The sequence below is a fragment of the Centropristis striata genome, chromosome 12 (assembly GCF_030273125.1).
Source record: "Centropristis striata isolate RG_2023a ecotype Rhode Island chromosome 12, C.striata_1.0, whole genome shotgun sequence".
Classification (NCBI taxonomy): Eukaryota; Metazoa; Chordata; class Actinopteri; order Perciformes; family Serranidae; genus Centropristis; species Centropristis striata.
In genome coordinates this window covers 32,290,947-32,318,798 of record NC_081528.1, presented here as the reverse complement: position 1 = coordinate 32,318,798, position 27,852 = coordinate 32,290,947, and the positions used below count along the sequence as shown (strand labels likewise).

The 27,852-nt window shown below is 40.2% G+C and overlaps 1 protein-coding gene across 1 annotated transcript in view; it reads right to left on the bottom strand.

Annotated features, from left to right (window-relative positions):
- Positions 1-27,852, bottom strand: part of ccdc88b (coiled-coil domain containing 88B) — a 61,847-nt gene that overhangs the window by 17,893 nt on the left and 16,102 nt on the right. The window contains exons 7-23 of the mRNA XM_059345506.1: positions 27,160-27,300; positions 24,756-24,901; positions 24,295-24,376; positions 21,954-22,112; positions 19,022-19,168; positions 18,664-18,838; positions 18,307-18,440; positions 17,933-17,992; positions 15,772-16,482; positions 15,070-15,249; positions 10,056-10,396; positions 9,695-9,854; positions 8,057-8,455; positions 6,060-6,221; positions 4,179-4,456; positions 3,820-3,963; positions 2,004-2,190 (exon numbers count right to left, since the gene is read on the bottom strand). Of these exons, the coding sequence (XP_059201489.1) occupies positions 2,004-2,190; positions 3,820-3,963; positions 4,179-4,456; positions 6,060-6,221; positions 8,057-8,455; positions 9,695-9,854; positions 10,056-10,396; positions 15,070-15,249; positions 15,772-16,482; positions 17,933-17,992; positions 18,307-18,440; positions 18,664-18,838; positions 19,022-19,168; positions 21,954-22,112; positions 24,295-24,376; positions 24,756-24,901; positions 27,160-27,300 (3,606 nt within the window). The remainder of the gene's footprint in view (positions 1-2,003; positions 2,191-3,819; positions 3,964-4,178; positions 4,457-6,059; positions 6,222-8,056; positions 8,456-9,694; positions 9,855-10,055; positions 10,397-15,069; positions 15,250-15,771; positions 16,483-17,932; positions 17,993-18,306; positions 18,441-18,663; positions 18,839-19,021; positions 19,169-21,953; positions 22,113-24,294; positions 24,377-24,755; positions 24,902-27,159; positions 27,301-27,852) is intronic.

The following is a 27,852-nucleotide window of genomic DNA, read 5'->3' as shown; positions in this document are numbered from 1 at the left end:
TGTCTTTGGTCATTTTGTATCTTTTTTTGGTCATTTTGTGTCTTTTTTAAATCATTTTGTGGTCAATTTGTGTCTTTTTTTTGTCATTTTGTGTCTTTTTTTAGTCATTTTGTGTCTTTTTTTGGTCATTTTGTGTCTTTTTTGGGTGATCTGAACTGTGAGTGTGAGATTGTGTTCACTGAGTGGGGGTCGCGGACAACATGCATGTTAAATTGGGGGTCCCAACTCAAAAAGGTTGAGAACTACTGAACTAGAGGAGGACCACGCAGGTCGGGTCGAGACCATCAAAGAGTCAAAGCTGTGGTAAACTTCTAGTAGAGGATGGAGACAGGTTTTGGAAAATTTGTTGGAAATGTTTTGGGTTTGCATTGTTCCATGAAGGATGAAGACCACAAAACGGTTTCACAATGTTACAAAGATCAGTCATGCATGCTGTTTTGTCACTGAGGGGCAAATTCACAAAGAGTGGATTGGTTTATTCACCTACTTTCTCATGTACTTGTAAAAATGGCACATAGGGGAGCTGAGAGGAGCGTCCTGTCACTGAATCCCAAAATAAAGGAGTTTGAGTCGACCTTTTATTAGTCCTTATAAATGCGCTTCATTTACCACCAGCTCTCTGAAGACACTTATACTTTCCCTCTGTGTGTGGCTATTAGCACTGGTGTTTGTGAATTTGACTTTTATTTTTGCAATGAGGCTCATAGAAAGGGGCAGATTTTGCACCAAAAGTATGCGAATAAAACATCATATCTGCTACAATGTTCTCTGTGATGAAAAATTTGCTCTGCACTGAAGATTTATAGTTTCTTTTCCAGCTTTGTCGTAAAATACATCAACTGGCTTTCAAGGTTTGATTGATTTGACTTTTAGTTATAATACATGACTTAAGATTACAAACCTGCATCCCAAAGAAACATCAAGGATAGAAACACAATAAGGTCTTAGATTTATCTAACTAATAATGTAGCAAGTCTAGCTTGCCCAATGTGCGTTTGAATCTCAGATTTTAGGAAAGTGTACAGACTCCTCCAGTACTATTGTGGAGAGGCATCTTTACTGAGAAAACCACTGATACAGATTAAACCTCCCGCAGCAGAAGGAAGTCCCTCAGTATTATGCAGGACACCAGTCATAAAGCACTCGGTCTGTTGCCTTTCCTTCCCTCCGGAAAACTCCTACAGAGCATCTGAGCTCGGACCAAAGACAGTTTTTACCCCTCAGGCAGTTAGATCACTAAACAGAAAGCACTTTAAATAAATAACTCTATTTATTTATTACTGTTATATAGTTCTACTTAGAGTGAGCCAGGGCAGACAGATTTGAATCTACAATCGTTCTTTTTAATGCATATATCAATAAACTTAAACTGACAATAATGTTTCTTGATGTGTCAAACCCTGTGTCTTGAATCCTGCAGAGTTTGTGTGTGTGCATTTCTTCACATATATCAGCAGACTATAAGTCCTGTACCAGCTTCTGATTCAGGACTGGTTTCCTGGGCAGCTGGACGAAGCAGCAGAACGCAACATCTGCCGGTTAACTTCTAAAACCCTTTACAGGAAGTCAATTTCCACCTGTTCTGCTCCTCAAAAAGACGGGAGACTTTCCCGCTTGAAGAACGTTTTCAATATTCAGCGCTTGTTTGACAGCATTACACGGAAGACTAAAGCTGTTCTGGAGGCAAAGATGGCCTCACTCCTTATTAGCTACTTGGTATTCATTTTCTATTTGGACCGATATATCATTTTTCCCCCCGAGATGTCAAGCTGAAATTTGCTTCATATCAAGTAGAAATCAGCCTCTCACTCACTCCTCCCCATGATGATTCGATAGCTGTTCCTCCCTTTTATTTCAAGAGGGTAATGTATCCGAGTGTCTCCGCCGTGAAGCATTAAATCCCTTTTTTGCATGTCAATGGTCGGCTGGCAGCTCGGATACAAAACACCTGTGTGTGTGTGTCTGCAGGTGTGTAGATACATTTGTGTGTGTGTAGTTAATACCTGGTACTGGCTGGTGAGGCGGGCGCTGCTGAGGTCCAGGCTCTGGTTGGTTTCCCTCAGGGCGCTGAGTTCCCCTTCCAGCCGCGTCCGCTCCAGCTGGGAGGCGCTCAGCTCCCCCCTCAGCACCGAGCCCTGGGCCAGCAGCTCGGCCTGTGACGCCAACCACTCCTTCTGTTGGGCCTGCAGCCTGCAACACACACACGCAGGGTTTACTCATCGCTGTCACTGTTATGTGTCCTGTAAAGTGTTGAGCATCATTTGTTCGGTAAACGCTCTTTAACTGAAGCTCATTATTATATTATTACACAACAGGATGAGTCCTCGCAAAGCCAGAAAACAACCTGCAAATAAATCTGAAAATCATCTCAGACAAAAGAACACATTACGGGGTCATTTGATGGTTTTAGACCATTACTTACAAAATAATAGCGTAGTAGAGCAATCGTCTTTGTTTCATTTTGTAATGAGAACCGCAGTGAGATTAGATGAAACATTTAATGGTCACTGGGGGGGAAATCTGGTAATATTTAGCAATAAACATCCAACATTTAATGTTCCCAATGTGGAATAAAAGTGTTTTTGAATTAAACTTTTTATGTAAGTTGAACCAGTGTTACAGCATCAGTAAAACAGAATAAAAAGAATAAGCCACAAAAACTAAATTACTTTAGAACTAATGGTTGTATTCACAATTTAATAACCTGTTATTTCTATTCTATTCTTTAATATTGTGATTTATTTGTGTGATCAACTAATCCATCAATATACAATTTACCTAATTTGGTTAAAACATCACACAGCTAAAGAGGTCTAAGAAGCTTTTTAAATGCATGAACACGCTGATATTATATCTTAATGAAGTGTGTCAGGAGGAGGAGGCCATCGAGTTTTCAGCTTGACAGCTCATCATTCGAGACAGAGTAATCAATCACATCAATATGATGATGAAAACCTGGCTGATTAACTAATTACAGTACACAAGTATCGTATGATGATGATCATCATCATTATATACCCACGACCCCAAAGATAAAGTGTAATCAGAAGTACTCAGAACTGTTTTCAGATCTCAGTACGACTGGTTTGTCCCCTTAATACACATATATGTGAACTTTTTGAGTCCAATAGCCTTAAAAATTCTGCTTTTCCTGTTATTAATCAGGCTTTAAAATATCCAAATTAACTTCAAATTTTAGAAGCAGAGGAACACTCACACCAACATAAAGAACATTAGAACTGTTAAGAAAAAAATATTAAAATATTATTGTTGCATAATGATTTATTGAAATGTCTTTCTTTCCTCATTCAATTCTACTTGTTTATTTTATGTATTTCTTTATTTATCTTTTTTCTACCGACCATCCTCTTGTTTGTTTTCCTATTATTTCTGTTGCCATAAATATCATTAATGATTCAAATATGTTTTTTTCCCAAACTGACTCCACACAGCTGCACGACTACAACAATCATTCACCACACGTCTTCTCTGTGCACATTAACAGTTTTTCCTCTATTTAAATATTCTACATGCATATCCACCACTACAGTACATTCCTATCTGTCATTCCTGTGTCTTTGTTCTTGCAAATTAAATAAATAAATACTGTAAATGTCTTGTGCCTTATAAATTCGTGCTGCTTTTTGTGCCCAAAAGCCTTTAATCAGGAGTAAAAAATTGCATTCACTGCATTCCTACAGCGCATTTGCATACAAACTAATTCCTGTGCTGCTCTCTGTGCTTCATATAGAGACATTAATGCTGCTGCTCCCCCACAGTCAGGGCAACATGAAGCTGATTGGTGAGTGCATTTGTTACCTCTCGTTGTCTTCTTTCAGCCTCTCCAGCTCTCGTTCTCTCTCCAGCCTCCTCGGGGCCTCTGCCTCCATCTCCTCTCTCTCCATCTTCATCTCTCGCTCTCTCTCCTCCAGCTGGGCTTTACCGTCCAGGAGCTCCTTGTACCTTGAGATTTCCAAACACAACATTCAACCAAACAAAAAAACAATTACGGCTTAAAATGTGTGACAGAAAGAGATAGAGTGTGTCTTAAAAGGTTGTGTTTGTGGATTCGTGTGTGCTAATAGTCCTCACAAGGATAGAAAACAACCGTGCAGCCAGGATTTAATGTTTTTCAGTTTATTTAAGGGTCTAATCTAATGCAGTCACAGTGTTTGTACCTGGCCTCCAGCTCCCTGTGCTGGGCCTCCAGGCCGCGGTTGTTGCTCCTCTGCTGAGAGTGTTTGTCCAGCAGCTCCTCCAGCTCCACCTCCTGCCGCTGCTGCAGAGCAGTCATCCGCTCGTGGTCCCGCCTCAGAGCCTCCATCCTGGCCACAGACTCTTCCCGCTCCCGCGCCCACACTTTGGACTCGGCCTCCAGAGCCGCACACCGGGCCTCGCTCTCGCTGCACCGTGCCAGAACTGCTGCATGCTGGGAGCTCAGGGACGCCTGCTCCACCTGTGTGTGTCATAAAGCAGAGAGATAATGTTTGTGCCTACATTTCGGGGTCTAACAGAAACACAACAACCAAACATTACAGGTTTTACCATACATTTATCACCCTTTTAAATCCCAGTGTCCCACTTGCAGAACACTAGCACCACATAGGGTTTTCACAAACTTTCACAAATATGAACATGAAATATATGTATCAATAGATTTGACTCTCTTTTCTCTTTTTAGCCATTGTCATCATTTTAAACAAAGCAATCCTCCAAAGCAAATAATCCAGGTACATTGTAGAGTACACAACTGAACGTCTACAGTCACATTAAAGGCTATGAGGTTAACCCAGCACTGATTTTAGCAATTCTAATGTCAGCATGTTTCAGGAATATTTCATCTCAGCTCATGTTACCTTTAATTCTTGAAGAAACCTCCTTGCATTTTTTTCTAATTTCTTCTTCAAGAATTCAAGGTAACATGATTTGAGTAATTAATATATAAATGAGCATTTTGGCAGTGAAGATTTTAGGGTTGTAATTAAGCATTACAAGTACAGCAGAGGCTGATGAGCATGTTTTTAGTTTTCCAGATATTTAGTGATAAACATAAACACCAAAAAGTATTGGATAAAACAAACACTTTGACAGAATGGTGGCAGTAGATGCAAAGTTGAGGATCACCAAAGTTATTAAAATTCACCAAATTTCCGAAAAATTTGAATCCACATTTCATGTCTAGACCTGATAAACAACACTGTCATCCACAAAGACACACAACAAGCATTTCTAAGAATATCTCTCGACATTAAAGTAGTTTTGTTATCCAGCAACATAATAATTCCTTAAAAACTATGTTCAAATTCATCTGCAAGGGTCTTATGATCAAAACTTTTATGATTAAATCATTAAAAACAATGTGAAAGTAGAGCCTAATAAGCTCTTTTGTCTTTTGTTCCCACGTTGAACAGATATTTTCAGCCGTACAGTAATCCTGCTGTCTATCTGTGAGTGTGTGTGTGTGAGTGTGTGTGTATGTGTGTGTGTTCTTGTACTTCCTACATAGTGAGGACCGGAACACGTTTTTAACCAACAGAGTGAGGACGTTTTTGCAAAGTGAGGACATTTCGGCCAGTCCTCACTTCTTTAAAGGCTTTTTTGAGATTTCAGACTTTGTTTTAAAGGTTAAAGGTTACATGATAATGATAATTAACTGAAACTGTATTGTGTGGTTACAACTAAAATTATAGTGAAAATGTCCTTCATTTTCGTCTTGACAAAGACGAAAATGAAGGACATTTTCACTATAATTCCATACATAATAAAGATGGATAAGGCAAAGGAAATAAAAGCAAAATTAACTGTGACCTCTTTTAATCTCCCACCCAACAAATACCCCATTACAAAAAACTAAAACTAATAAAAAAATAAACTAAAACTAAAGCATAAAAAAAACACTTAACTAAAACTAGCAAAGTCACTCTAAAAACGAATTAAAACTAACTGAATTTGAAAACAAAAAATCACAACTGTTCCAATGAGGTCCCTCACAAAGATAGAAGCACAAGTGTGTGTGTGTGTGTGTGTGTGTGTGTGTGTGTGTGTAAGTGTGTGGTCACCTGTAGCTGGGTGTTGAGTGTCTGTAGTCTGGTGCAGGAGTCCTGCAGGCTGAGGGAGTTCCTGCGTAGAGCCTCCAGCTGCTCCTTCAGGTGCTCACACGCCTCCTGAGACTGAGAGAGCCGCGACAGCAAAGTCTCTTGTCCTGCAACCGCCACCGCTTTCTGAGGAAGAGACATTTCATATTGAGAGCAATTTCAAAACCATCAACTGTAGCTTCAGGAGATGTGATTTGGCATCACAGACTGCTATATCTATATTATTGAACTTTAATCTAACCTTTTCACTTCCGACCTGACAGCTGCTTTATGTGACATGTTGATCTATACATGCATCAATGAAATTAATTCTGTGTGTAACTGAGTTTGTAGAAATGTCTAATATGTAAAATACAGCCCACATGTGTTGGTAATACTTGATACATACTGCAAGATTTCAGTGAACAAAATCTTTACGTGGGCAATTATAATTCTATCAGATAATCTGCACACTTATTTGTGATTGACTGTGAAATCCGCTCTGATAAATAAATAAAGAGAGTGTGATGCTAAATAGGCATTGTGATCAACAGTTTAAAAATGAACAGACATTGCTACATTTTGCAACATGGCCAAAGGTATAAAATATGATGTTTCCATCCAAAATTGAAATGAGTTTGCGGCTCACCAAAACTCGGCTCTACACCCACTAAACAATGTGAATTTATTGGAACATTTTTGCAAGCACTGGCATGGAAACAGCACACTTCATGTGTGAGTCATCTGGAGGGTCTGCCGTTTTTGTGTGTGGCAGCTCTTTTTCTTTTCATTTTAGATTCTTTCATTTCCTACCAACACCTGACCCAAACCTCACCGCACGGGGGATTGCTGCTTTTTTTTAACTTGCTCTTTTAGAAATTCAACTTTTTCACTTTACCACTCTCCACTCTCTAACTCAGTTACTTCAGTACTGAAGAAGTTAACTCTCTCTCTCTCTCTCTCTATATATATATATATATATATTTTCTTTTTCTTTTCTTTTTTTTCTGAGGTACTCTCTACTTCTAGATGTCAGTTATGTTGCTCCATGAGTGAGAAACGGATGTTTAAAAATGCTTGATTTCCAAATTGAAACTGCTGTCAAATATTCTGTTTTTGAGATAAAATTCTGAGGTTTTATCACACTATTATCATGAACATTTCTGCTCAGTATTCTGTGTGATTTTTAAAGTTTAAAACTTTAGTTTGCTGTGGCAACATGTAGAAAACTGGCCGACAAATCCAGTTATGACAAGCCGAAAAAGTACAACACATTGTTTAAGATTTTTTGGAAACAAAGTTGTATATCACTCACAGAAGGTACTTTTACTTTCAATACTTTAAGTACATTTTCCTGGAAAGCCTGTGAACTTTAGTTTAGTTTATTTTAAGCTTTTAGAGTATTTTAAGCTTTCGTACTGGTGCTACAGGTGTTAGTGCCTTGCTTCATCCATCCTAATCTAAAACTTTAAATCACCTGACAGCATTAATGCAGCACCATACCTACCGAGCAATGCATTGAATGAAATCCCTGACCTTGGCAGCGCTGGAGCCGCCCCCTTACAGCTCGATGTTAGACTTTATGTGTGTGTGTGTGTGTGTGTGTGTGTGTGTGTGTGTGTGTACGTGCGTGCATGTGTGTGTGTGTGTGTGTGTGTTTGAAAGAGACAGAAAAAGTTAAGAGCCGGAGCAAGAGAGCAGCAGACGAGATAAGGAAGATTAACAGTAGCCGAGGTGACATTATAAAAACTGATGAGCAGAGATAAAGCGGTAGTCCTGGAAATAAAGTGCTGCACTTGTGGAAGTGGCGGCCTACTGTGAGTTGATAGTCGTCAAGCATCCCTAGAGCAAGAATTTCAACATAATATAGATCATCTCCATCACACAGGAGTTGCACCGAACCGCACAGACATCCTGCAAATGAGATTCAAAGGCTCCCACACACATCATTCACAGAAATACATTCAAACACAGATACACACCTCTCTCTCCAGCTCTATCAACCTCTCACTCAGCTGCCTCTCCGTCTCTCCTGTGGCATAATCATGGGTCACGGAAAGGTCACAACCTTTGCCAGCTGCAGGGGATTGATCCAGATGTGACGTCTCCTGGGTGTGTGTCTGGCAAATGCGCGTTCTGTTTGATGAGTCTGGGTCTAAATTCGACTTAGCATCCACCTCCGCACTTCCTCTCCTCTTTTCCAACTGGAGAAGAGAATCACTCTTCTTAAGGCTCTGGGAGAGCGACTCTATTCTCTCCCGTGATTGGTTGAGAGAGTCAGTCGTCTTCTTTAGTTCAGCTTCAGCTTTTTGTAGACTCTGACTCGAACGTTCGACTTCAGTGGACAGTTTCTGGGAACGTGCCTGCTCACTGGATAGCTCCTGATAAGAAAGAGATAATAAGCAATGCAGCATTTAAAGACAATAATCCGTGCAAAATAACTTACAATCTACCAGTGGTGGAAGAAGTATTCAGACACCCAACTTAAGCACTAATACCACACTGTGAAATTACTCCACGACAACCAAAAGTCCTGCATTTAAAACTTACTTAAGTAAAAACGGCCAGTTGACAGAAAGGTGAACCTGGAAATGGTGAGTACACCAAAGTTTTATGATAGAAATATATAGTATGGGTCCCCAGCACGCAGAAACTGCTGGATGCTAATTTGCATATGTTGGGCAATTTGTGTAATTAAGCTCATTAGCATAACTTAGCATAATCACCTATATTGATCATATTATAGGAGCTGCTTGGCCAAAATGTTCAATGTTAGCATGTTTTTAGGGGTTACTGGAGAGGCTGAGTCCATATCTGACATTTTCAAGATTCAAAATCACTATTTAAACCTGGTTTGGTCACATTTTTTCCTCTCATTAAGCTGATTTTGCTGTTTTTTTGTTTTTTAGACAGATTTTTGGAGGATAAAAATGTTCAGTGGTCAGGAATAATTTGTTATTTCTGAATTCCACAATAATTGTAACACTTGGAGTGGTATTGGGCATGAGCTGCGGGAGGTCCAATACACCCTTCACTCGTAGTTTCAAAACTTCAAAAATAACTTAGCATTTAGTAGACAAGAAATTAACGTATACAAAAGGGACATTTTTACTACCCTGGCAAGTATCAATTAAACTTTGTGGGGAGTAAATGTAACTTTCGGACATATATTTATCATAATTTTGTCATCGCTCACAGAATGCACTGGAGTAATATTTGCATCTATAAAATACAACAAAAAACAATGTTCTGTTGTCTGTTGGGATGCACAAAATGTAACACATTGTTCACAAAAAAAAAGTTTTCGTTGCATTTTGGGAATTCCTAAGGGCACTATACAGCAAATAAATGACACACTCGGGAAAACATTCTCCATGAATCTTTCCCATGTGCATTGCATTGTAAGACAAAGTGTCCATCAAAAACAGTATTTTTCGAGAATACTGACTTACATTGAATTATGACGCATTACAGACATAAAGACATCACAGAATGGACTATTATTACTATTTATGTAGGAAAAGATCTCCGTAAATAAAGGAAAATTTATGATGAGAAAAATGAGTGTGTGTCCCCTCAGTCCGTGACTAACACACACATACACACACATACACACACACCTGGGACAGCGAGCTAATCTTGGCTTGAGCATCTGTGTATTGCTCCTGCAGCTGCTGTTTACCCTCCTCCATGCTGGTTAATCGAGTGCTGAGCTCCTTCTCCAGGTCCTGCAGCCGAGTGCAGAGCTCCTTGGATTCAGACAGCTGCTGACACACACGCCTGCACACACACAGACACAGACACACACCAGCCGCATAAGCAGCAGCGGCGGCGGCACAGGTCAGACACAGGTTGAATGAAGATAGAGTTGACATTAAGGATAAATGCATGGTGCAGCCGAGTTGCTCTCTCTGTTGCCATATAAAGTTAATTACATACTTCGGCTCAGGGTTAAGTGTGTGAACCAGAGTGTGTTTGTACCTGTGTTCTGCGTCCAGAGCTCGAGCTCTCTGGTTGCTGTGCTCCAGGGCCAGGGTCGTGCTCTCCAGCTGCTGCCTCAGCCTCGCTGCCTCCCTCTCTCTCTGCCTTCCTTCCTTCCGTTGGCCTTCCAGCTCCAACTGACACACCTCCTTCTCCTGCTCCAACCTCGACGTCTCCAGCAGGGCCTGGTCTCGGGCCCTGGCCAGAGATTCAGCCTCCACGGTGGCCTCGCGGAGCTCTGCCTCCAGCTCCACCTCCCGCCGACGTGAAGTCTCCAAACTCCGACCGTGTCTCTCAACCTCCGCCCTGAGAGTCTGAGTGGTGAGCTCTAGCTGGTCACTCTGGCAAGAGAGAAGATGCAGGAATAATGCTACTTTAGATTAAATACTATATTAACACACAAAAGAGAAAGTAGTTGACTGAACACGCACAGTGGCTCATGACAAACCACACAAACCAACACAAGCTCCAAGAGGATATTAATGTAATTTGTGTTCCTGTCTAACCACTAACTTAAAAACAACAACTATGTAACTAGAAAATTTCCTCTGGGGAAATTCTGATAGGGCCACGGGGGCTAATGCCGGTGTGTGTACACTATGATGAGATTCTTGAGAGATTTCAAACAATTAATACTAGTAATGTTATGATACTATATTATATACAAGGAGCACACCTACAACAAGCATTCCTTTTCAAGTATTTATTTATACAGCAACCTATGCCCTTTAACTTCAAAATGTGTGTGTGTGTGTGTGTGTGTGTGTGTGTGAAACATGTGTATCTGGAGGAGTGTGCCCGCTTACGCTCGCATTTGTGTGTGTGTGTGTGTGTGTGAAACATGTGTATCTGGAGGAGTGTGCCCGCTTACGCTCGCATTTGTGTGTGTGTGTGTGTGTGTGTAACGAAAATCACATTAAGTTACCTGTGTGTGTGTGTGTGTGTGTTTGTGTGTGTGTGTTTGAAGCATGTGTATCTGGAGGAGTGTGCCCGCTTACGCTCGCATTTGTGTGTGTGTGTGTGTGTGTGTGTGTGTGTAACGAAAATCGCATTAAGTAACCTGTGTGTGTGTGTGTGTGTGTGTGTGTGTGTTTGAAGCATGTGTATCTGGAGGAGTGTGCGCGCTTATGTGCATGTGTGTGTGCGTTTATCTGTAACTGTAATCACATCAAAGGATCAAAGGCAATCAGAGCAATCAATAGAATTAACTGCCACCTGAATGTCCCGGAACAATGACAGCAGCCAGAGGTGGACAGACTGGAATTTCTGGCCTTGAACAGAAAGCATTTTTGGCAAAACCATAATACCTATCATTGATCAGACTTCACTTTGAGCGTCCTGAGTTCTTCCTGAACGTCTACATATGTATGTTTTTTTAAGAAAAATGAAAAAAATAGCTTTGTTAGAGCGATCTCAAAAAACTGTTACATCTTTCTTTTTCAGAAATCTTCCTGCATTTTTAACATGGGACCCAATGAGGCTGTTGGTGCGTGTTGGTGGCGCATCTGTCCAAACTATAACTCTGACAGCTTTACCAGAGGATTGTGAGGGAGAAGACACATTTTCCTACGTTTCTATGTATAAATTATTTCTGTAGAGTGGAATTTGCGGCCTGGAGCGCAGTTTTCAAATTTATTTTTTGACAATTTTTTCTCTCGCTCTACACTCTGGCGATGATGTCACACACTGTGACACGAACATTCCGTGCAATACACACCCATTATAATCTCAGAATTTCTCCAAAAATGATCATGGTCATTGAACAGGGATTGATAAAAAACTATATGACCTATCGAAATGTGGATTAATACACCGATACACAAGACTTGTGTCTACTGTTTAAAGTTTAAATGGAGTCTCTAGTTGAAATTATGCCGGAGAAGTAGACATTTAAAAAGTCCCCAATTATTGTTCTTTTTCGCACTTTTTTTTTGGCCGTCCCATTCACTTCAATGCAAAATTTTCGCGACTTACGTCGTGAAAAACAATCCCGATCAAACCGCACGTGCCCCATGGCCCTAATTAATAAATAAAAGGCCAACAAAGAGTGATGCACCTTAAATTGGATAAATAAACAGGCAATAAAGAGGAAAGGAAACCTTAAGTTGAATATAAAACCTGTAGCTGCACAAACAATTTTTTCAACATTTTTTAGACTACTAAATGCAACAAACTTCAACCTCAAGTATGGTTCAGAGTTTCTTTCTTGTTTTTTTCAACATGCAATTGTTGATCAGGAATAATTTAAAAGTATCTTGTGGAGGTTTTTTTTTTTATTATTATTTCTTATTTTATCTCTTACACAGTGGTGGAGGACACACAGCAATACTGCAGTATAAAATACTCCACAATATTCCACAATTAAAAGTACCTAATTAAAATATCACTCAAGTATTAAGTATCTCAAAATTGTACTTCCGTACTGCACTTGAATATTCGTATTTGGCTACATTTCACCACTGTTTGTGCAAAAGGATGCAGGTGACATGATACACATTCTTGTCAATCAACAGTTTCACAGAAAAATGCCAAGAAACTCAGCACTGTGCCAACAAAGGCAGCCAACAAGGTTGCACACTTGACATAAGTCAGCCTACAGGCCTTTCTGACAGAAATCCTCTGCAAGAAAGGTGTCAGAGGTGGTTAACATTTTAAAAGGGTCTATTTTAACCCAAATCATTGTTTTCTTAACCTAACCACATAGTTGTTGTTTTTTTGCCTTAAATTAACCAAACTGCTAACAGACTATAATATAATAATTTGACTTAGCCTTAGAAAAGGCTTTTCACTGGGCAATGTCTACCAAACTGGCATATGACGATGTCCACAGTGAAACATCCGACATCCATATCCAAATGATATGGACACAAACCCCACTACAAAGGATATATCTACCATTAAGAATCTTAATTCTTTCACCAGAAATGAGTGTATTATAAAAACAGTAAAAATAAGTACGTTCTTCAATGTTTTAATTAGCCCAAGTGTGCAGCTTCAGCTGCACTTGTGAAATTAGTCTGAATCAAAATTGTTACTTTTTAAGCATTTGATAAATGCCACAGCAAACACACCCCCAGGTGTAGATGTGGATGGGGGACGGGGGCTTTTAAATCATGATGCTGATTTAAAGTGGTCGAAGACTGTCAGCCACCGTGATGATGATGCATTGTCCATCAGCTCAACTCTCAAGGGACACAAACTCTGCTGTCCTGGGTTTAGGTCCTTTGCTCCACCCAATTACCCACCACAACCTCCCCTCTACATGTACTTTGTCGTTCTTTATGCCACTACTACTGCTATTAACACTACTGCTACTATTTAAACATTCCTGACTGAAGTCTTTCTGGCAGAGAGAACTGAAGAGGGACTTCTCCCAACTGTGCAGACTTGTAAAAATGTGCATGTAAACAACCGGTTACAATAGTCAGCTTTGTAAATGTTTTCTAAAAAAAGCATTCAACACATTTCTAGAGCTCAAGGATTCACACGATGTGTTCAGTGATTGACACTGAATGTAAATAGACCTCCACAGGGATCCTTTAATGGTCCTTTAAGGAGCCGTTTCCTCACGATTTAGAATCACTTCACATTAATTCATGCAGATTAAATCCATCTTTGCAACATTTCCAAGAATTCAAACTGCATGAATTGACAGAATGAAACGACCAAATCGATACAACATTGTTGGTTATGTTTCAATACAGAGCGGTTCAATAAACCCACACAACAACAACAAGGAAGCAAAGGGGATAAAGAGGATGTAGATGAGTAGTAATTTCCTATTCTGGGTTTTATTCACCCCTACAGCTGAAAGAAGTAGAGTGCATTTCATGTTTCATTTAACACACCCGGTTATAGCCTCCATTAATTCTGAGTCTTTACTTCTCATTCTGGTGGTCAGAATACAAAGTGTATACCTCAAACATAACAGGAAACGCTTCCGTTTTATGAAGTAAACCATGGAACATTGAAATGAACACATTTTAAATACTTCCTCATGCTTCAACATTCAGAGAGTGGATTGTTGTTTAAGTTTTTAGAAATTAAAGGAAAACACTGCTGTATGTTTAAGTTATCTATTCCACCTGATTCCATGGGATCATATAGCTTTGTAGAAACAGAAGGAGGTACTTTCTAATACTGAGTGTATATACAAGATATGTACAGTAATGTTTGGGTTAGTGGATCTCCTCTTTATTAAAAGAGGGTGGGTAATACAACATCTGAAGAAGGATTATGTATGATTCTCTCTCTCAATGGGAGGTATTCATGAAACCCCTTTATGGTAATTCTTTAATGCTGAGTTAGCACGGCTCTTCTCCTTAGCTTGCAATTTCTCTGATACCTTCCAATTTTACTGCAAATAGCACATTTAACACATTATTCCGTATCCCTTTTTTCCTAAAAAGCTCAAAGACTTTGCATCCCGGGGTTTTTCCTTGAACCTACATGAGAGGAAACGCACTAAATAAGTTGTGTCATAACCTGTGATTCCTCCTCTAAATGCAGATGAGTTCTGTGTCAATATGTGAATATGGCAAAACAGACTCGCTGTTGCAATACTGGGCATATAAAAACATGTTTTTCCCCTCTCAGCTTGAATCATCCGTTTCACTTCATGCTGTCAAATTCACCTCCTGCTGAACAGTTTCTCCATGCAATAACATAATTAGATTTCGGATATAAACGCAAGACAAAACACATTCATTCGGCAAGCAGAGCCCCTATCTAATGCAATGTATTTAATGTAACCAAGTAATTATCTAAAGAGATTGCAGAATAATAACATCAGCTATTTAAAAATTGAATAACCTTTCTGGTTCTGGAGGGTTTGTGTTGCATCACAAAATCTCTGCTCCCTTTCATTTGGCTTTTATGTTCCCATTTCGCTGCCCCTCGTCCATCTTCCCCGAAGTAAAATGACATCTGCCGTGGTCATGAAAATGTTTGGTGTCACAGCTGCATCATAAGTGTGTACGTGTGCTTGTGTTTTTGTGCATGTGTTCTCTTCAACCTTGCGCTGGGCGGTGCGTAGGGCGTCTATGGTGCTGCGCAGCGTGTCCCTGTCTCTCTCCAGCGCGGCTCGCTCTCCCTCCAGGGTGGCGATGACCGTGGTCTGCATCCTGTGAAGCTCAGCTTGGCTCCGCAGGCGGCACAGCTCCTCCTCCATAACAAGACCCTCCGACTGGAGAACCTGAGACAACAAAGGCAGGATATTGAGTTGGGAAACTTTCTATCTATTCATTCAGACGTCTGTTTATATTTATGCAGACAAGGTTTCATTTTAGAGGTCATAGAGTTCTGATAATAGTAAATAAGTGTCAAGTAATTGTCAACTTTTCTTTAATTGTGTTGAATATGTCTTAAGTCATCTTTTAAAAGCATCTCAATATCTTTATTAGGACCTCAGACAGCCTGTACATCTTCCGCCGCAGGCTGAAGACCTATCTCTTCCAACAATACCTCGGTTAAGTCATGGTCACCTAATATAGATATAAAAAAAAAAAAAAAGCTCTTATTCTTTTCTCTTCTTCTTTAACATATAGCACTCCTTTAGCAATGACAGCTCTTGAAGTTATGTACTTACTTGATTCCTATGGTTTATGTCTAGTACCATCAGGTTGAATGCACTTATTGTAAGTCGCTTTGGACAAAAGCGTCTGCTAAATGACATGTAATGTAATGTAGTATTAGCACATTTTCCATCCCTCCATACCTCTATCTGCCTGCGGGCGTCTCCCAGACTCTCTGCAGTTTTCTGTAGACGCTGCAGCTCGGCCTCCAGGACCACCAGTTTCTGCTCAGCCTCCCAGGTTCTCCTGCTCTGCTCTCCCAGTTTTGAGCGCAGGTCCTGGGCCACCACCGCATGTCTGTCAGCCTCCTCCTGGGCCTCCTGGAGCCGGTTTGTCAGAAGCTCCACATCAGGAGCAGACAGGGAACGAACAGGCTGGTCTGCTGCTGTGGTCTCTGGATTGTCTGCTACACTTTTTGTTTGATTTTGGATCTCTGAGCTTGTTGTCTCTGCAGGCTGCTCATTCTTTATTTGTCTTTCTTTCTCTTTCTTCTCTTTGTCTTTCTGCCCTCCCTCTGCCTCTCCTCTCCTTTTCAGCTCCTCATCGCATGGTTCTCCTTTTCCTCCTTCAACACAGAGAATCTCTTCCCCAACTCCTGCTTCCCTCTGAGCCCTAATTATTTCCCCTCTGTTCTCCCTCGGTCCCATCATCCTCACCCTTCCTTCCCCCTCTCCCCTGCAGGATTCAGATCCCTGGATTCCTCTCTCCTCCTCTTCCTCCTCCTCCTCCTCCTCCTCTCTGTCTGGCTTCTTCAGTCCTTCCTCCTTCCTCTTGTCTTCCAGGTGTTGCAGTTTGGACACCAGCTGTTCAAGGCGCTGCTTCAAAGTGGCATTTTCATTCTTCAAGTTTTGAAACTGAAAAGTATAATGGGAGGATAATGAAAGTGAAATTTCGATGCTTTTCAAAGCTTTGAATATAATGTATTTTGGCTTTTTTTGGTCCTTTTTTTCCTTTCTTTTGATCTTCCCACGTATTGAACATGACGGAACTTGAATGCATTGTGAGTAAGACGACTGAAACCTCCTCTTACTCAGAATACATCCAGGTTCAATACAAGGCAGCAAAAAAATAAGGAGTAGGAAAAAGGAAGAAAGAAGCACAAATACAAACGGGAAAATTAGAGATTGATTTAAATGTTTTTTTGGTTGGTTATAAAAATAGTACACACAATAGACACTCCTTCGCACAAATAACCACAAAAACTCACTTCAGACTGGGGCAGCCTGAAAGGGATGACAAGCAACTTCCACAAAAAGAATACAAAATTCAGAGAATATATGTAATAAAATATAAAAAAAAGAATATGCTTTATAGATTTGAAAAGCTACCAAAAGTTATCCATGTTTTTCTGTAGATCCATTCATTTCACAATTCAATGCAGCTGACGTAGGCGTTGTTGATGTTTGTGTTTGAGTTATATTTAAACATCATGTTCATATAATTTTTATGGAAGGTGTGATATTAACTGGTACTTCACACAACACACCTAGTGAGTTATTCTCTGTGTGATATTAATAGGGCTGCAATCATTTATTGTGTAATATGCTTATTTTGGTAACATATTACGTGTTCTGACTGGGGGAACTTTTTAATTGTTCTAAGAACCCTCTTATTATTATGTCCGTACCACAAGATTGTAAAAAAAAAACTTTTTTTGAGGGACAGTTTTGAGGGACTTCTTTAGAAACTCTCCCAGCACAAGAGGAACCGTGAGTAATGTAAGTCTACAGTGATTGGTCGAACACAGCCAATGCAGCTCCACTAACAGTCATTTTGAGAAATATGTTGACACAGTGTGAATGTGAGTCACCAGTCGACATCACGTCACCAGGTGTGAATGCAAACCGGAAAAAAAAGTTTTTGAAGGTGGCCGTTCCTCCCCAGACTTGAAACAACTTTTATATGGTCAGCACTGATTGATACTGAGCATACTGTACCAATTTTATTATATATTTTACATGATATATTTATATTCAGCTGTTTGTTTGTTTGTATTTTGTTTCATTTGGTATTGTTTTTTGTCGTATCCCGTTGTGTACCAGTGTTATGGTATTTTTGGTGTAGAAACATTATTTATATGTTAACAAATCAATAAAACAGACTAATCATAATTGATTGTATTAATGACTATTTGGTTCAGCACCAAATTTAATACACACAACTACCATATGTTTATGAGTACTGAATATTTAGAGTCGAATAAGATGAAAGTTTCTATTTTCTTACTTTGTAGACAATTACTTAAGTCTACTTAAGAGCCTAATGTCGCAAAACATTAATTCTTGTCTTTCCCTCTCAGCTCACCTCTCTGAGGGTGTTCTGATGCTCCATCTCCAGGTCGTTCTTTGTATCAGGAGAATCCGCCTGCAGCAAGAAGAGACACATGTTTAACCCTTCAACTGTTGCTTCCTGCTTGTTTCATTGACCAAGACAAGCTTGACGAGCAAGTCTGACTTTAGTGATGTCAGCTTGATTTGAAAGGTGGGTCTGCTGGTATCTTCAATACAAACAGAAAGTCCTTGAATATTTCTTTCTACCAAGACATGATGATTGACCAATTATAAAGTCTGCTACAGCCATGAAGAAGCTATAATATTCCCATGCTTTTAAAGTGCAGTCAAGTGTAAAATGTTATTGATTATTTTTGCAAAACATAACCCTCGAGCCTGAACCCTGACCTCCTGCTGGGCCTGTAGCTCCTGCTGGGCCTGCAGCTCCTCCAGACGTCTCCTCAGCTCTGCATTCTCCTGCTCCGCTCCCAGCAGCATCAGCGTCGACGCCTCGCCCACCTCCACGCTCAGCGGCTTCTGATCTGTGACAGAGGGAAAAATCAAACAGAATGAAGATGGAAAAAAGAAAAGGGAGAAAAGCAGGGGGGAAAAGAAATGGAGGAAAAGAGAAAATGATATATGAAGAGATTCACTCTGCTATTGTTGATTGATAACCTGTGGGCCAGTATTACCTCAACATATTTTCTCTTATCAGTTAATTAAAATGTCTTAAATGACAAGGTGCGAAGAGGCAGGTGCTCTGACCAATCAGGTTGCTTAGCTCCTCGTCAGAGTCCAGTTCTGATTGGAGGAAACGTTGGTGAATCACATCGACCGGAGCGGGAACAGTGGCGCCGCTGCTGCTGTGCCTCAGGTCCGCCTCGAGGCTCATGTTCATCTCCAGTAGCTCATCAACTCGCTGCCTCTCTGTGTCCCGCTCCTACACACACACGGACATTCATTCATCATGCAATGCTACTCCTATGTAAACACTCATACCCAGATCTTAAAGCATTTCCTCACATATTCCTGTAAAAAGATACACATACTTACGCACACAAATACAGAAAATAACACAGATATTTACATAAACGTAAATACTAAAACATCACATTACACCTACCGCTTCCACGTCTATGATTTTCTGGCGCAGCAGAAGATTGTCCCTCTCCAGCTCCCTTAGCGAGGAGCAGCGTGCCCGTGCGTCTGCCAGCTGTTGTTCCAGCAGAACTTTAGTCTCCTGCAGCGCTGCACACAGCTGCTGCTGCTCCTGCAGGGGGCGCCACGCACAGACAAGAAACAGGAAACTGTAAGTGTAATGTGATATGTACATTCACTTTATACAGTGAAGTCGTCATGTCAGTCAAGCCTCAGGGAGGAGGATATTCAGACCAAACATTTGCTGAGAGAATCCCATTGTTTATCCAGTATGTGTCCTGCTGCTGCAGCCCTCAGAGCTGATCGAACTTTGATCCACGTTAGTCCTCTTTCGTGGCAGCTGTGAGGGCGATTTGGGTCTTATTTTAATAGTTTTGACCATCATTTCCAGCAGTTAAGATAACCTCCTATTATCTCTGCGAGGCACAAGCCTGGAGGGGATCGTGTGTTTGGTCGTGTGTGCATGTTCTTGTACTTCCTACATAGTGAGGACCAGAGGAAGTTTTTAACAGAGTGAGGACATTATTGGGAATTAAGGACATTTCACATGGCCCTCACTTCTTCAAAGGCCTGTTTAACAGTTAAGACTTGGTTTTAAGGTTCAGGTTACAATTCTAATTAGGCCAGGGGCTCCTGGGTCCCTCTGCAGTAGCTCACTGCTGCTTTGACAAAAAACTAAGGAAAAAACAGTTATTTGTTATTTGTCTACTTTTTACCTCTCATCTATCAAAATCTATCTCTCATCGTTGTAGGCCTAAAGTGAGTCTTTCTCCATTTGTAAAAATATGTAGCCTCTCGATAAACATCAACTAAAATGTGCATCCTAACCCTTACCGTAACCTTATCCACATCGCCTTATCCTCTAAATTTCGCCACACCTTGTTATAGCAATAGATTTCAAATCCAAAAAAGTCTCAAGGAGAAGAGACAGATTTGTTTCTTTCACTGCCTGTTTCTCCTCCAGGGAACTGGCAAAAATGGCAAATTGCTTTCATTAAAAGGCTCAAATAGGTTTAGCGGCTCTAGATGGATTCTTCCTTGTCGTTTTTGGACAAAAGGTTTAGAAAAGGTTGCCGACCCCTGTGTTAGGCATTAAGTTGTGATGGTTAAGGGAATACATTGCCAATGATAGGTCCTCACAAAGATAGAAGTACATGTTTATGTCTATGTATGTGTCTGCCTGCATCTTATCTCTGATTCTACTGGATTAAATAGCATAATATTTTTTATGCACTTTTATGACTGTATGCTCCTGTGAAAGACCTGTAATAGCTTCTGTGATTTACAGTTTTAAAAAACTATTCTATATCCTCATTGACTGCTGACTCCTCACACTCTGAACTGGCCGGTAAGTCTATAACAACAACTCCAGTTTGGAATCTTTTGTTGCTGTCCAGATTTTTTAGACAATTGTGGTTTGTATTAATTCAAAACATTACAGCAGTGGTCATTTAAAGCATGCAACAATGTTGGTTAACTAGTCTTGCATTGTCTGGCTGCCCCATTATCATTCTGCTATAGGGAAAAATTAGCTTGTTTGTATTTCTTTATGGCTATGAATTGAATGTGTGGCACTAAGCTCATGGTGCAGCGAGGGCGTCCTGCAAAACAGATAGCAGAGATAGCGGAAGGTGATAAAAATAACATGTGAGAGATGAAACCGATGGCAGACTAATAACAACAATCTACATCTGGTGAGTCAGACTAACTCATTTATTATGGTGGCGATGCACTGAGCAACTTTTCGGTCATCATGACAGGGCGGTGTGCACACACCTGGAGGAGATTAGCACTCTTCTCTAAACTCTGTTGCAGCAAGTCAGACAGGGTCAGAAATACAAGCAATTAGACGATCCGACAGGTTGTAAACAAGCCGACAGTTTAGCCAGTTTATCTTAAACACTTGACTCCAAGTCTCCCAAAATGTTAAATGAAATAACCTCACCTGACTCACAGTGTTTTTTACTCACTCAGTCTTCTTCTTAATGATATCCACAAAGTTCTCAGACCTTTGCATTTAACTTGTGATTACAATGTCGTTATAAGCAATGAAAAATTATGACCACAACTATGTAAATAACACCCAAGATGAAATAAAATGAATTAAAGTGTGTTGGAAATCATTTTTCTTCCGTTCAGAAAAACACATTTAACTTCAGCTCCTCTGGTTTTAAGAGATCACTGTAAAAATTGTGAAAATTAATTATAAACCCAAACATGAGAAAAAATCATCCTGTGTGCTGTCACAGAGACGCAGTATGAAGGTGGAATAAATCAAATAAGACAGAGAAGGTGACAGTGGGGACACTATGAGGTGTTTTACAAGGATATGAGCACATTTTCTGCCTCAGAACAGTTATACTACCTCAGAATAAATCTAATTTGGGTGTAAAAGCTCCAATAACTGAAGACGTACTCCTGCTCTTTGTCAATGAAGCAGCTCCGGGCTGTAAATTCTGATGACATCACACAATATAATCTTATTCTCTGGTTTTGAGCTTCAGAGTTGTTCGTACTCACTCCTGATTGAAATGCTCACGGCTGTGAGTGGGAATATATACGGCTTTTGAGATAAAGAGGTGCTTTAAAAAAAAAAAAAATGCTTACTCAGAGAAAGAGAGGTTAAAAAGAGGATCTTCTTGATGTGACCTTCCCCGATAATATTCATGAGGTCCTCGCTTCGTGAGAGAGTGTGTGTTTGTGTGTACATGTGTATAAAGGCATTGTGAGTACGTTTGATTTGGTTCCGTCTGTGAGATTCCAATATGTATCGTACTGCCAAAGCAATTTGAATGCATTTCATGGTGTCGATGTTGCTGTGGCTTTATGGTGTAAATTACTTATTCAGAAGCATGTGCAGTGAGTTGTGTGTTTGCACTGTTTGTGCGTGTGCGTACCTTCAGCTGAGTGCGTGTGAGCTCCAGGCTGCGCAATCTGTGTTTACAGCTCTGAAGCTCAGTCTGGAGCTGCTCGGCCCGCGCAGCTCGCTCTCGGGCGCAGTCCAGCTCATCCCGCAGTGCACGCATGCCCCTCACCTCCCCCTGCAGAGAACGGTTCTGCAGACACACACACACACACACACACACACACACATACACACACACACACACACACACACACACACACACACACACACACACATCCATATACCAGTGGGGATGAGGTCAAAGAAGGCTGCGAACAGATCTGGGATGTACAGTAAAGCAAATGTTGACCAAGTCTAATAGAGGAAGAAGTAAAGGTCTTTGTGTGTGTGTGTGTGTGTGTGTGTGTGTGTGTGTATGTGTGTGTTTGCCGCACTTATGTTATATAATAAAATGTCCTCACTCTTTTTGCAGCAATGTGTCAGTTTCACGTTATAACATGGTATGAAAATTGATGGTTATTGTTTTTATTCATTTAATTCATTTTAACTGAGGAGAAGAAGAAGAAGAAGAAGAAAAAGAAGAAGAAGAAGAAAAACAAAAAGAAAAACAAAAAGAAGAAGAAAAACAAAAAGAAAAACAAAAAGAAGAAGAAGAAGAAAAACAAAAAGAAAAACAAAAAGAAGAAGAAAAACAAAAAGAAGAAGACTTGGACTAAGAATCGTGTAATAGCTAGGTTTAGATTAAGGTAAGAGTTACACAGTGATGGACATGTGTTCAGGAAATATCAATTCAAGTTGTCTTGTCTGTGTCTGTGGCCATGTCTTTTTAAACTGTGCACTCAAGAATCAATAATATCAATAAAAATTGTGTTGGTTTATTAATTTCTAGGATGACTTCTATCTGTTTTTGCAAATTTAGCTTCATGTTACATTTGGTTTTAGCACCAAAAAGTGTCCAAATTTAGTGATTTGGGAACGTTGTTATTGATGTTATTGTAAGAAAATGTAACTACAAATAAAAGGAAATAATTTAGGGAAGGCCTCATGTGACTGTTTTGGATTCTGAGCATCTAAACTGTGAAATTCAGCTGGGAAAGAACTTTAACAACGATGTTCTTCTGGGCAAAATTGTAGTTGGCTGCAATGTGTGCAGTCTAATTGCTGCTAAATACATAACCTAAGAGGAATCAGCTTATTGGCTATTAAAAGCCACCTGTGTTTTGTGCTGTTGGCTGTGCTGTATTGGGTTTTTTTTTTTCCTTTTCGGCCTAATCAACAGTATATTACAGCCATTGCCAAACTAGTTAAGTTTTATGTTTGCCGAAGTATTTCTGCAAATCAGAAGCAAGGGTATCTCTCTCTCTCTCTCTCTCTATTATAAAAAGATAATTTTTTTTGGCATTTCTGCATAGTGAGAGAGACAGACAGGAAAGGCAGGCGAGAAAGAGGGGCATGCAGCAAAGGTCCATGGACCAGACTCTTCTGAGCACACTTTGCATATTTTGCATTGCCTCTGTACACGATCTGTTGGCACCTACATCATATCCTCAATGTTATCTTCTGACTATTTCTTTGCTTGGGTTGTGTGAATTCTCAGATATACACTCAACAGCCACCAGTTATTAGCTTGCAAGGTGTACCTAATTAAGTGGCCGGGGTGGTCTTCTGCTGCAGTAGTCCATCTGCTTCTAGGTTGGACGTGTTGTGCGTTCAGAGATGCTCTCCTGCAGACCTTGGTTGTAACGAGTGGTTATTTGAGTTACTGTTGCCTTTCTATCATCTCCAACCAGTCTGGCCATTCTCCTCTGACCTCTGGCGTCAACAAGGCATTTTCAAAGTCCAGAAAATGGCCGCTCACTGGATATTTTTTCTTTCTCTGAGCATTCTTAGAGATGGTTGTGTGTGAAAATCCCTAAAGATCAGCATTTTGTGAAATACTCAGACCAGCCCGTCTGGCACCAGCAGCCATTCTACATTCAAAGTCACTTAAATCAACTTTCTTTCCTATTCTGATGCCCACTTTGAATTTCAGCAGCTCTTTTTCGCCATGTTTACATGCATAAATGCAGTGAGTTTCTGCCATGTGATGCGTTAACGAGCAGTTGCACAGGTGTACCTAATAGAGTGGCTGGTGAGTGTATGTCACTTTGGTTAAAAGTATCTGCTAAATGAAACTGTAACATTTTTGTAACAATATCCCTTCTTGACTCCTCTCTCCTCAATTACTTCACCCTTCTTGAAGAATGTCTCAATTCCTTAAATGCACTCTGAGGAGTTGAGGTGAGAGGATAAAAAGGATGAAAGGAAAGGATGAAGTGAGGGAAACACAGATGTCGAATAACTTTAACGGGTTGAATCCAGGCTATCTGTACCTCTTTCTGGAGTTTCTTGATCTGTTCCTCCATGGTTTGAATCTCCAGGTTGTAATCCAATATCTGATCCCCTTTATCTTCCCTTAAAAAAACAATTTATACACAAAAACCATCAGCACCACAAAATGCAATAACATCATTTTACTTTTTCTGCTGTTTTCCCCCCGTGTGAAACATCTACTGATAAAAACAAATGAATAAAACAGATTATGTTTGCTAGATATAGTAACAGCAGAAATTATAATTGGCCAGCAGTGACCTTTGTGGTAAGTCATAGCAGCGAGCACCTGATTTGTTCCTACAACAACTCACAGTTTTATGTGACAAAATTATTTGCACATTTTTCATGTTGACCTTTATGACAACTTTTCTAAAGCTTCTCTTGAGTTTTTTTTAATCACACACACACACACACACACACACACACACACACACACACACACACACACACACACACTCACAGTTGTTGTTTAAGGCGGCGGAGTTTGGCCTTGCTGTGTGCCAGCTGGAGTGCCAGACCTTGGGGTGGCTCCTCGCTGTGACCACCCAGGGGCGCCGTGGTTGAGTCAGACTGGGCCTCCCGCTCCCGACATAGCTCTGCTATCCTCTGGGAGAGGGAGGGAGGGAGGGAGGGATGAGGCGAGGGACAAAGAGGACGGAGGAAAAAGACAATGAGAGACACGCAAGATAAAGTACGAGAGCAACTACATTTTGAAATGAAAGTAAGAAAACCAGAAAGCGTTCGATACTCAAAAATGTGTTTGTTAGTAAGCAATAATGTCTGACTGCAGGTACGGAGTCATAAAGAGTTTATACATCTCTTGGTTCAGACTATTAGTTTTTCTACAAAATTAATGTAAAATGACATTTCTCTTCTGTTTTTATGTATTTATGTCTTAATAAAGGAGAGCAAAGCGAGTCCTTGTTTCATCAGGGCTTATTCGAGTGGGTGGAAATTATTTGATCAAAATTTAATATCTTATGTTGCTCTGATCTCATATTAAGGTTGTAGCTAAAGGTTTAGAACATTATTCACTATTCAAAGCAGAGATAATCTCTTTAATAATGCCTTTTGATCCCACAGAAAGATGGTAAAAGATCTCGGAGGAACATCAGCGATTTTTTTTCAGGATGCAGTCAAATTAAGAAACATATATATTGGGAAGTTATTGAGCCTTCAAAAAGAAGAAAAATCAACAATTTGTATTGTCAAAATACTATCTCCTATTTTTTTCAGACAGTGAACTGACATGCATTTTATTTTTATTTTATTTTTTTCATACTTACTTGCATGGACTACAATCTATTCATATGCCAACCTCAAGATTTCTGAATCTTAATCTATCCTACAGCCTACTCATCAAGATACATTCTTAACATCAGGTTTTCTTTTGCTAAAAGGCAGAATCACAACATCTGTGAGTGTTAATAATAGCTACAAACTGAATATGAGATCTGAGCAGCACAGGACATAAAATGTTGATCAAATAAGTGACACAATTAAGCAAGAACTCACTTATGCATGTCCTAATTCACTTCAAATATTTATTAACTTCATAAAAACAAACAGAATGGTCTTATTTCCATATTGGTGTAACAGAAATCATTGTACAGGTCTCATAACACATTTTATGTTGCTGAGGTTTTTTTTCACTGTTATTTTCTCCTTTCCTCTCCTCACATAATTTCGTTGTCATGGTACTTGTTACTCTGAACAATGATAATAAAGGTAATTCTGATTCTGATTCTGATGTCTGACTCCATCTGCCTGTCTATGTATGTACGTATATAAAAATAATACAGCAAATTAGTCTCATTTGAGTCCAATTAGGCATTTTTAAGTCAGCTGCATTATTCAGTTATAGCTTATGTTACAGTGTTTATTTTTTGTAACTGACTCTTAAAATGGAAACAGAAAAACAAAAGACTCACAGTTCTGACAATAAATTATCATACAAATCGTGCATGCTGCCATTCTTTCTTTTCTCACCCTCTCCAAATCTAAACCAACCCTTCACCAATGTGCTCCTCAAAAAACATCAGTCATAAACGTTGTTGTTGTTTTCTTTATTTCCCCTTTCTATTCCTTTTTTCCCCATGTCCCAGTATCTCACACTGTAGTAACAACATTACCACCCGATATTTTTGACATTTTGGGAAACACACTATTTCGCTCTCTTGCCAAGATTTAGATGAAAAGATCAATACAACCCTCATGTCTGTAGCAAATATGAAGCTACCACCCGCAGATTATAATCAGCAGGGGGAAACAGCTAGCCCAGTTCTGCTCAAAAGTTTTTTTAAAAGCCTAGCAGCCCCTCAAAAAGCGAGTTTAATGGAAGTTATGCACCCAGCACTGGTAGACTTGTCGGGTTTGAAAAAAAAAAACACACTGCGAAAGTGCCCTCTTGGATGCCCCTGTGGTAATTTTAACATATACAGCACTACATACAGCAGGTGCCCTTTTGATTGTTTTGGTCCTCAAACATCCTGAGTCTGCCAGCATAAGTGGTGGCTAGGATTTTGTGGCCTTTGGACGGAGCCAGGCTAGCTGTTTCCCTCTGTTTCCAGTCTTTATGCTAAGCTAAGCTAACAGCCACTCTGCCGCACAGACATGAGAGTGGTATCGATCGTCTCCTTTGACTCTCTAACTTTGGATGGTATACGATAGGCAAAATAAGCCATGCGCTTCGGACTTTTCTTGTGTGAAATGTTATATTCAAGATGTAGAGTATATAGCCGAAAATAAAGAAAAATCATTCAAGGATCAGAAGATCATTCTCTTTGCAAGAAAGGGAAAAGTCACATTTTTTCCGAAATGTCAAACTATTCTGTGTGTGTGTGTGTGTGTGTGTGTGTGTGTACCTCCAGGTGTGTATCTCTCTGTGCCAGCAGGCTCTGGATCTGTTTGGCCATGGAGCTGAATGCCAGCTGCAAGTCTGCACCTTCAGCCTCCACCAGCTCCTCCCACCTCAACGGCAGCACCATGCGAGGATCCTGAGTCACCTGCAGCAAGGACAGTTTTTCAGGTCACATGATAAGATCAATGTGCGTCTGGGAAATATGACACGACAATGGCAGAAGTGGGGACAAACCAAGAGGAGACGCATCTGTTTATAGAGGGAGAAAAATACTTCTCACCTTTACTTGTGAATGTGTCTGTCAGGGAAGTATGTCCAGAAATGCCTGACTAATGCATGCAAAACTAATGATTATGTAGACAGGTTTGAAATGTCCTCGGGTGGAAGGCATATGAACAGAAAGCAGGGGGTGCATCCATCCACACAGGAAGAGCACCTCTCACCTCAGTGATTTATGAGGCTGAGAAACCTGGCACAGAGAAGGCTGGTGGGCAACATGCTGCTACTGTAATTCATACACGCTGGTATGCAACATGCTGTTTTTGTAATGCCGGCAATTATTCACGGGGGGTGTTTTTAAAAGAGTACAATTTGGCATTTAGGCTGTATTGGAGAGGACAGCGGAGAATGACAGAAAAAAAAAGATGAAGGAGAGAGGATGATGTGACAGAGCTGGAGGTGGAGAGGTGGACATGAG